General features: G+C 38.7%; 1 protein-coding gene across 1 annotated transcript; it reads left to right on the top strand.

The window, feature by feature from the left end:
• Nucleotides 5705-11219, top strand: RPF1 (ribosome production factor 1 homolog). Its single transcript, XM_021404308.1, has 9 exons — nt 5705-5916; nt 6000-6056; nt 6510-6590; nt 6984-7079; nt 8040-8193; nt 8694-8776; nt 9616-9797; nt 9874-10000; nt 10801-11219. Exons 1-9 carry the CDS (start codon nt 5752-5754, stop codon nt 10840-10842), a joined length of 987 nt encoding a protein of 328 aa, XP_021259983.1. The 5' UTR covers nt 5705-5751; the 3' UTR covers nt 10843-11219.

The following is an 11224-nucleotide window of genomic DNA, read 5'->3' as shown; positions in this document are numbered from 1 at the left end:
TTAATGCTTCCAAGTAGAAAATGTTCCTGAGTCTTTTTCCCAATTGAAAATGTAAAGTATCTACTAAGAGCCAAACAGTAAAAGAGCCAGACACTGAAATACAGCAAAATAGAAACATAATTATGCACTATACTTTGCTTAATTGTTGATAATATTTGTTGATACCATGAAGTTAAGAGAGATCTAGAAGAGGAAAAACAGTTTCACTTGAGGTATTCTGCTCCATTACAAAATAGTCTCATTATTTCTAAAGTAACATCTACAAATTAATTTGCAGCAGTTTTGAATGAGAAAATTCTAAGATATTTCTATGTAATCTACACAAGCAGAGAAACAAGCAAAACTATTTGCTATATTCAGCTCTGTTTATCACAGAGAAAATACTACCGTACAGCACAAGCATGCCTTAATATAAAATATCAGGAAATCAGAATCTATCTGTGTAGAAAGGAGTCACACTAATAAACTCTTTCTACTCTTTCTTCTTCAGGACGTGGAAGAATATTATATTAGGGTACCCGTAGCTCAGTGTAATTGCCACTAGCAGAAAAATACTTCCTACAAAGAGGACCACACATTCCCAAGAAACAGAAGATCTTCTACATGCCCACAAAGTCAATGAAATATTGTTGTTGACTACCTTTTTTTTCTTTTTCTTCTTCTTCTTCTTTTTTTTTTTTTTTGGCTCATATACAATTAATGCATTATGTAGTAGTTTTAATCTACTAGCTAACCAGAAGTGTTGACACATTTGCAGGAAATCAAACACCCAGTATTCATCGGGCTGATCTGCTTAGATTAAAATAATGGCTGGCTATAGCATCTTGATAGGTCTCATGGGAAGGACTTATTTTGATGTCTTATATAGTTACATGCTTAAGGTTATGCTGAAATCCATACATAAGCAGCTTCTAAGTCTTTTTTTAAACTCTAATGAGCTTTAAAGCTGGACAGTTAAATGCAGTACACAAGGGAATTTCCATAATATTTAAATAATACATTTACAAGGTTTTTTTTGCAAGCACGCCACATAAAATGCCTTATTTTTAAATGCTCTAGTTTGCTTCATTTTTCTTTAGATAACTTTTGCTGTTTCAGACTTCCAAACATTTGAAGTCTTCTCACGCACACATTTTTACACATTCTGAGATGTTAGATGTTTCACCATTGGAATGCGTAGCGAATCACTTCTCTTCGCATGATATAGCAAGAGGGTTACACAAAGCTGAACTGCTGCAACTTCAAGATGAGCAAGAGGGAAGATCCAGGGAACCACAGGTCTGTCAGCCTCACCTCAGTCTCCAAGATGATTGTGGAGCAAACACTCCTGGAAGCCATTTCCAAGCATTTGCAGGACACAAAGGTGACTGGGAACAGCAAGCGTAATGTGACTTTACCAAGGACAGACCTTAGATAAGAAGACTGGCTCAGCAGAGAAGAGCAGTGCATGCTGTTTACCTTGACTTTAGGAAGACATTCAACATAGGCTACAAGAGCATTGTGGGAGACTAATTTGTGAAATATGGAGTGGACCACAAGGTGGGTGTCCAGTTGGATGGGCTATTGGGTACAACATGTGGTGATCACCAGTACAAAGTCCAACAAAGTTGTCTGGTTTTAGTGGTGCTCATCACAGACCCATACAAGGGCCCAACTTGTTCATGCCCTCATTAACTCCCTAGCCACTGCACACTCAGCAAGTTCTTGCATTATACCTATTTTAAGGAGGGGTGTGTGTGTCAACACTCTGGAAGATAATGCTGCTATTTAGAGGAGCCTTTGCTTTTTTACCATTGTTTTCTTTCTTATTTGAAAGACTTTTTAACATAAAAACCGTAAAAAGCAAGAAGACTAATGAAACTCTAAAAAGCTAGGGCATTACAGAATGAAAATTAACCTGGAAGATTTCACTTGGTCTTCAAATGCACCTATACTATAACACAGACTCTACTTTTAGGGACAGGCACTTAGTCTGCATTCCTCATGTAGACTTGAGACTTTTTAATACCTTCTTCCCAATATGCACATATCAAATACCACAAAGAAAAACAACCTGGAAAAGCACATTAAAATAATTAATTTCCATACTGAGTTATAGATTTAATACAAGCATTCAGAGCACTTAAATAGATCTAGCGTTCATCCTGAAATGTTAGATAATGCGTAGCTTTACTGAGCATGATCCCCATTTATCCATTAGAGATAATGCCCTAGGTAATTGAAAATAGTGATTAAAGTCTGTAAACAAGATCCAGTAAGGAATGCAAGCCTGTAAGCCTGTAAGTCCTATACAGATGATCCTGAAAACTACCCACGCACTTCCTGCACAGGCACCTTGTAACTTTACTTTGCTCCCCTACGTAATGTTTCCATTTGGTTCTGGGTATGCCCAAGCCTGGGAGCAGTCTGGAAGTAGCTGAGTGGCTGAACATTTGTTTCATGTGTATGCACTGTTGGATGAACAAGACACTTTCTGCAGCAGAGACCCTAGACAGTATGGTACCATGTAACAAATATCACAAGTCTAGGCTCTCTGGAAAACACAATGCAGGCTTTCTCTCAGAAAGCAATGGTATCATTGTTAATCTTTCCTATGACAGCACAGCAGCAATAGACTGAATCAGAAGAATTAAGAAAGTTCTCAGTTTTGAAAAACCTAAGGGTTTGTGGTTAGATTGTTCCACTGAGAAGAAAGATGTGAATCTCCATCTACAGAGGCTGGAAAGTCCTATCTCCTGTCTCATATGTGAATACTTCAAGTTCGGAACTACCAGTGAAATAAAACTACTGTAACTTAGCTGTGCTACACAGACAGCAGACAGAGGCTGCATACAAGAGTGTGAAGAATGTCTCATTTGAAGGGCCTGATAAGGCTCAGGCATGATCAAAAGTCCCGTGCAGACTCAGGGCTGAGGTGCTCACAGGGATAACAAAAACCAGAACCTTTGGGATAAAACAAACTTATCCACACAGGACCATGAAGTGATGGGAGAACTGCCTTTAAATGAGCAAGAGAAGTGCAGTTGCTTAGTTCAGCAGTCTGCTGCTGCCAGTTAGCCCTCCTGCTCAGCTGGATGCGTTACAACAGTATGCAACCCACCACATGGCCCCAGGTGGTATTTCCACTTGGCACCACCTTGTGCTCTTTAAATTCATTAGCCACTTTGACTTAGCTTCACTACCAGTACATAGTGCTAAATTCAACTGTATAGATACATTCTTCACCATCAATGTAAAATTCAGAGGGCCTAGCAATTTTGCAGAAGGCTTTGAGAGCCCTAAGTGCGGACCTCAGCAAAGTGAGTCCTTGAGGAAACCTTGAGCCACCTCACTGCTTACCACAACTTTGTTGTGACCTCATGTTCTTGATGCTTCCCCTATCCTGAACAGTTCTAGATCCACAACAACACTGTTTCCAAGTGTGTAACCTCAGAATATATTCTACTGGAGAATAGAAGTCTGTAGGCAATGTCTCTCTTCACATGGTGACAACTGTTTGGATTACAGTACTGCATTTTCCGGGGCATTTTCTTCAGTAAAGTGAATCTTGAAGAAAATTAATACATCCTGTCTATGTTCAGCTGTTCAGCTAATTAGAAAGAAATTAAAATTAGGAAGAATTTAAAAAAGAGGGAGAGAAAAATAGCAAGATACAAATCAAAATGATGCTTCCACTACTGCAACTTAATCAGTGGTAATTTACAGAAAGGTTTACTTCAAAATTAAAAAAAAAAAAAAAAATCCTGGTCAAACTTCTATGAAGAAATTTACAGCATGCATGCATTCATCACTTGGGCTTTCTCTTGAAATTCTAATTGTACGTTGTTATTGATCTTACTTTACCAGGACCACAGTATATTTCTGATGTCTTTCTACTGCCCCACCTTTGTCCTAGGAACTTCCTGTATTACTGTGTACCATTATTTTGCTTCTGTGAGTCCTTGGAAACCTATGAATAATATTAGGAAATTGTCTTCCCTGTGCTAGGAAAGAGAGTGTGTTTTTGTCCACATGTAAGCAGTCACTGAGCTTCACACAGTCATGATATACATGTAATGATTCCAGTTGAATCTGAAACTTCAAATAGCTCAGAATTCCCTGCAAAACTCTACTAACAGCTGTGATTTTAAATCTCTACTAATGATTTTTTAGAAGCACACTTGCAATCTCTAATATTTAAATCAGCTGACAAGATAAAATTACAGAAAGTCTTTGGTTAGCATATTCCCACCGACATCCTCCAAACCTTAATTACTATGGAAACTACCTATCCTTAAGGCACTATGGATAGCTGAAATATTTTTCTTGACAAAAAAATGGCAGTGAGGCCATAAAAATATGGGTGTGTGTGTAATGAGACCTTTGATCTTTCACTTACTTCTGTGTTAATTAGAAATAACCTCAATGAAGCAAGCTGAGTTACACAGTTTAATTAGTTTACAGAACAAGAGAAGCAGATTTGATACGTTGTCCACTTCTATTTTTTCCAGGTCTTTTTCCAGTAACTTCATGCCATTGTGTTAACGCATTTCTTTTTCACTTTTCTATGAAAAGAAACCTAGAAATGCAAGACATTATTTGTATATAAAATTAGTACACATACCCAAGTTTTGAGACAATTCTGGTGACAAAGAGAACTAATCAGACCCACTGAGGAGCAGTAATTAAGCTGGAAAATCATGTCACAAACAGAGATCTGCATTTCCCGCTTTATCGATATTACAATCTCTGATTATTTGCAGGGAGTCTCCTGTTTCATATATTTTTTTTAATATAAATTCTAACAGCTTTTAATTGAATAAAAATAATTTGCAGTGAAGTTTCTCTCAAAAGCCCAGGAACAGGCTGCCCAGCAAAGCTGTGGATGATGGCCTGTCACTGTGGGCGTTTGAAGTCAAGCTGAATGGGGCTCTGAGCAGGAGGTGTCCCTGTGCCTGACAGAAGGTTGGACTATGGGATCTTTAAGATCCTTTCCAACTCAAACTATCCTATACTTCAGCGAAAAAAATTGTTTCAAGTAGATGCTCCCGATAAACTAACCTACTCCAGCTCTGCAAGCAAATGCCTGTACGTGAAATGCATGCATGTTATCATTTATGTAAACCCATCACTGCGTCGTGTTTGTTGAAAACTTTCCATTTTCATTTTGTTAAGCCTGATTATGAGTTACACCATGACAATAATTTATCTCAAACACCTCCCATCTTACTGCAAGGTTGCTTTCTTGCTGAGCACCTCTCCTATGGAGAAAGGCTAAGGGGGCTGGGCCTGTTCAGCCAGAACAAGGATCTGGGGCAACCTCATTGCAATCTTCCAGTACTTAAAGGGAGGTAATAAGCAGTTTTTAAAAAAAAAAAACAAAAAACTAAAAGAGTGGAAATTTAGATTAGGTATTAGGAAGAAATTCTTTACTCAGAGGGTGGTGAGGCAATGGCACAACTGCCCAGAGAAGGTGTAGGCGCCCCATCTCTGGATGTGCTCAGAGCCAGGCCGGATAAGGTGCCGGGCAGCAGCTCTGCCCAAGGCAGGTGGTTGTATCTAGGCGATCTTTTACGACCTCTTCCAACTTAATCCACGCTATGACCTCGCAACCCAACCCTGCCTCCTCGAGCCAAACCCACCGAACTTGACGTCACGCTCCTTGCGCATGCGCGCCGGAAGCTCTCGCAGGCCTTCCTTCCGGCGGCGCATGCGCAGAACGCACTCGCCGGCGGAGGGGCGGGGCCGAGAGCGCCCGGGGCGCAGCGCAACATGGCGGGTGGCGGCGCGGGGACAGGCCCGGGCCCGGCGGGGCGGGATGCGGAGCCAGCGGCCCCAGAGCGCGTCCTCTTCCCGCCGACCTTCAGCGTGTCCGAGATCAAGAACAAGCAGCGGAGGCACTTTATGTTCCTTCGCTGGAAGCAGCAGCAGAGGAAGGTGGGCGCGGGCCGGCGCGGCGGCGTGAGCGGAGGGAGGGCGGGCGGGCGGCTCCTGGCTGACGACTGTCTCTCTCCTTTTAGGAGAAGCTGGCTCTTAAGAAGAAGCGGAGGAAGGAGCGAGAAGCCCTCGGGGACAAGGTGAGGGGCCTGTGGGGCACGGCCTCCGCGGAGCCGTGCGCGGGACGTGGGGTGGCAGTGCGAGCAGGGCCCTGTGAGCGCCCGGCGGCAGACATCGTTGCGCGGGCAACGCCGCGCGTGTGCTCGCACCCACAGTGCCTTTCTGAGCTGCTGTTACTCAGCGTGGCCAAACCCTGCACACATCGGTTGCCTGCTTGTCGCTTCTTGGCTTCTCTCCCTAAAGTACTGCAAAAGCATACTGATGGTTGAAGAAAGTTGTGAGTTCCTGTGTTATGGTTTTACAACGGCAGTGTGAGTAAACAGGCAAGAATTGTTACCTGCTGTTTGTCATTCAGTTGTAGGTGTCAGGGATAGCATGTTGCTGTTGCATGTAGAGCTTTTGGTAACACAGTCTTGTAGTAGTTTTTGCGACGATGTGCGTGTGTTACATTAATAAACTTATGCTTATTTTAGGCACCTCCAAAAGCCATTCCAAAGACTATTGAGAATCAGAGAATTTATGATGAAACAACGGTAGATCCCAATGATGAAGAGGTAACTGTTTTTGTGTATACTGTTAAAAATATTTTTTTCCAAAGAAGAGCCCTAAAATGTATACATAAAATTCACTATTCTTGACTCTTCTGTTGAGACGTTAATGATTTATTTTTCATGTGCTGTATTCATCAAGTCACAATGTCCTTTTTCATTATCTACCTTAAATAATTGCCATTTACATTACTGCTATTGATAGCAAAGCCTGTCAATTTTTTTTACTCTAGACTTCAAAATGCAAAAACCATGCGTCTTACAATAAATAGTTATAGGACAGAGCTTGTAAACTGGGATTTTTCCTGTAAATTTAATTTCATCAAATTAGGTCAGATTGAACAACTATTCTTCAGTTATTTAATACATGGTAGATTAACAAGACTGCTTTTCTTCCAGGTTGCTTTTGATATAGCAACTGATGAGTTTGCACCATATTTCAACAGACAAACAGTTCCGAAGATTCTTATTACAACATCAGACAGACCTCGTGGGGTGCGTATGCCATGCTTGGAGAGTTCTGAGCAATCACTTGTACAATACTGAGGTTTTCACGTGATTGATAAATTACACTTTTAGTATGGAAATGACTTTAAAAAACACAACTTCTTTGAATGCTCTCAGTAGAGACAAAGAAAACTTGATGAGCAGGAGATTCTCTTCGGTCAAGAATAGTGTCCTTTGGGTTCTAGCTCTGTTCAAGATGGGATTAATCTAACTAACTGGGGATGTAACATTTCTTATCTCCAATATATACATATGTATATATGATATACAAGTCCATGATGACCACATACAATCTTACGTAGAAAAACTACAAAACTGAAAATAATATTTCCTTGTGGTTTTTTTTTCTGTAGTTTTTAATTCAGTGACTGTTGGGAAATTTTATGCGTATACAGTCCTTTAGCTTCTTTAGCACTGTTTGTTTCGTAAAAAAAAAAAAAAAAAAAAAAAAAAAAAAAGCTCATATATATGTTCTTGTATGTGATGGTGTGCATGATCTAATTCAGAAGATTTCTGACACTTTGTGAAAATCATAAAAAAGTGATTTTAAAAATAAGAAACAGTATACCTCTAACAGCTTCTTTGGAAACTCAGATGTAAGTATAGTGTATGAGGCAATATTTCTATTGAAGTACTAACAATATCTTGTAAAACAAGGTCCTTAAAAAAATAACGAGTCTAGGCATTATGTTTTTGTAATTTTCCCACTTTACTATGAGAATAATCCATTCCAAAAAAAGCTGTCCCTAGTGTGCTGCAGTTATTGCAAATAAATTAGTTTTCCAGCAACTGAATGAAACAATTTGGTAGCCTGTTGACGGTTTATTATTTCCAGTGTCTCTGTTTGCATCAAGAAGAGCAGTCAGAATGAGCAGTCCTCTGTCCCACCTGGTATTTAAATTTGTCACTGTATTTACCGCATTGCAACTTAACTCATCTGTTTTGCAGAGAACTGTGAGATTCTGTGAACAGTTGTCTACTGTTATACCTAACTCGCATGTCTACTATCGCAGAGGATTGGCTTTGAAAAGAATTATTCCACAGTGTATTGCAAGGGATTTCACAGATCTAATCGTCATTAATGAAGATCGCAAAATACCAAGTATCCTTTGTGTATATACTAAAATAAATGCAGTATTGGCTCCAGGCGTATGGAGAAAAAATTTTTTCTTTAGTGTGTGTCTAAGATCTCCTTTATTCTGGACTTTTTCTCCACTGTGCAGTTTACAGGATAATCACAGAGTTAAAAATCACTGTGCCAGCTGAAGTATCTGATGGTTAATGGCGCTTGAAATTATTAAAGAAATGATGGTGGGGTTTTTTTGTTTGTTTATTTTTGTTTTAGTAAGCTTAGCTTCCCTTTTTGAACAGAAAGTTTCATTTAGTTTCGTTGACCTGGTAAGTACTGAGAAGGTGATAAAAGATAACAGCTTAGCTATTGAAACAAACCTTAGATGTATTTTGGAAAATAAAACTAAATCTTGTAAATTAGGCATAGCTAATGGATATAATATTCTAATGCCATACTGCATTTAACAGAACATGCTCCTCCATATATTACACGTCACATTTTACAAACTTTTTTCTTAACTCTGTGAACAGATGGGCTTGTTTTAAGTCACCTTCCTGATGGTCCAACTGCACATTTTAGAATGAGCAGTGTCCGTTTGCGAAAAGAAATAAAGGTGAGACTCCAACAAAAACTTTTAAAAAGTGTACTCTGGTTTATCAATAACTATTTTCAGTCTACTTGAGCTGCCCAAGCTGGTTGCGCTTCTGTAAGGTTCATCTGATCACATACAGATGCTTTTTCATAAGCTGGCAGGAGGCTAAAGACCATAATAGTCTACTTCTATCAGCGGTGGAATTCAAGTTTCATAGTTACCCACTGAATTTGACTGCCTGCCAAGTATTTTTATAGCCATACCATCTAACACTAATACAAGATATATATACCCAGTGTATAGTACATACGCAATAGGGTATATAAAATAAGTGGTATACCTGATTTCAGTAAATGCAGTTCCCAGTCTTGAATAAAACCTAAGTTTTTTCTTATCTTATAGCCTTGTCACCTGTTCTACGGTAAGTATTGCTTACTTAGCCCAAAATAACTTGCAGGAAAATGTTTTTTTTTCCTTTTTTGAATTAAGTAATTTTTAAACGTCATCTGTTTTTATTAAAGGCTGTTCCACGTATTCGTCATTGCTATGTCCAGACACATTTTCAGCCTTCTGATTCTTTGCTGTAGTGGATGCTGCCAGAAATGAAAATCAGTGCAGCAGAGGAAATACAAAACTTTATTTGTCCTTTTTCATTAAATTTGTATTGTTAAACCAGAGATCCTTATGTTATCACATTCTGCTTTACTTACTTATAAATTTACATATAAACTGTTTCAAAAAACAATTAGGCATGTTATCAGGCCCTGGTTGTCTACACCCTATTTTATTTCAAACTTATCTTTGTTAATACATTAAAATAATCTTGCATGCCATCTAATATTTGCATTCTTTCACTCCAGAGAAAGGGGAAGCAACCCACAGAACATGTACCTGAAGTAATCCTGAATAATTTTACAACACGACTAGGCCATTCTATTGGTCGCATGTTTGCTTCTCTCTTCCCACACGATCCTCAGTTCATAGGAAGACAAGTAGCTACGTTTCACAACCAGCGAGACTACATCTTTTTCAGATTCCACAGGTAACTTTTTGTCCCAGAACTCATGAACGATAGATACTGTTCATGTAACTTAACTAATAATTTTTTTCTCCTCAAGGTACATCTTCAAGAGTGAAAAGAAAGTGGGAATTCAAGAACTTGGGCCACGTTTTACATTAAAGTTGAGGTCTCTTCAGAAGGGAACCTTTGATTCCAAATTTGGAGAATATGAATGGATTCATAAGGTATGTCTGAGTAATACTAATTCTGTACTAATTCTGCTTGGGAAGGGAGAATACATCTGACATGAAATGTCACCACACTTCTCAACCTAGAAAAGCACTGTAAGTGTAGTTAGTGTAGTTCTCAAAACAGAAATGTTTAAGTGAAACACTGAGAGTTTTTTTTTTTTTTTTTTTTTTTACAAATATGTAGAAGCATTCTGCTACAAAGCAAGGATGATGAGTGTCAGTATATCATGACTAGTTACTTATAGCATGTAGTGTTTCGAACATATACAGATAAAAGCAAAACTGATAAATGCGCTCTTGGTACAAGCTATTATTGGAAGCCTAGTAAGCTTGACTAAAACCATTTTTTTGAAGGTCAGTGTAAGAATTGTAATGTAAAAACAATTAAGCTATTTCCTCAGATGTTAATTCTTACTTTCCCTTCAGTATTAACACTGACTTCACCACACCTTCAGGTGAAGTACATGTTACTCTGAGTAATGATTAATGACTTTTGTAGTCATTTTGCCTATCAAGTGCAATTCCATGGTATTCAAGCTGTATCAGAAGGGAAATTCTAATATTTATGATGTAGTCCGTGATGCATATATTGTTTGTTTTACACTGTGCCTGCTGTCTATAAATACTGTTCCAAGCAACTGATCTCCAACTTTTCTACCTTGTTAGTCTTGAAAAGCTGACTACAATATCTCAATTGCTCTGTGGTGCATTTCACTGCTCTAGTGTAAACTTCAGTGGTCATCTTTGTATTCCATTGTATGGATTTGCTGTTAATAACTTTTCTTACATTTTAGCGTCGAGAAATGGACACAAGTAGAAGAAAATTTCACTTGTAATGGACAGCTACTTACAATTGCTCATGACCAGAAATATGACGATACCTTTGAACTATGGATCATCTCAAACTCAACTAGCAATAATTACAACTGGACAGTATCTGGCTGCAGAAAGACAAAGTGTAAACATTAAAACTTTCTACAGGAACAGTTCAAGTAGGACTGCATTTCTTTTTTCTTCCATGGTTGTAGCTAAATCCAACATGACAAAGTGTGACTCTTACCACTTTAGTAGGAAGATCTACGGTAATGTCAGAGCAGGCTGTCGTTCAGTTATCACTGAAGCTTTGCTATGACTGCTGCTGTACTGTAAATAACTTATGGATTAATGAAGACGTTTTGTTAAAAATATTTTCAAAATAAAGTATTTTCACATACGCAG

This window comes from Numida meleagris, chromosome 7 (genome assembly GCF_002078875.1).
Source record: "Numida meleagris isolate 19003 breed g44 Domestic line chromosome 7, NumMel1.0, whole genome shotgun sequence".
Lineage (NCBI taxonomy): Eukaryota > Metazoa > Chordata > Aves > Galliformes > Numididae > Numida > Numida meleagris.
The sequence above is the reverse complement of the archived record's forward strand: the minus strand, read 5'-3'. Positions and strand labels throughout refer to the sequence as shown.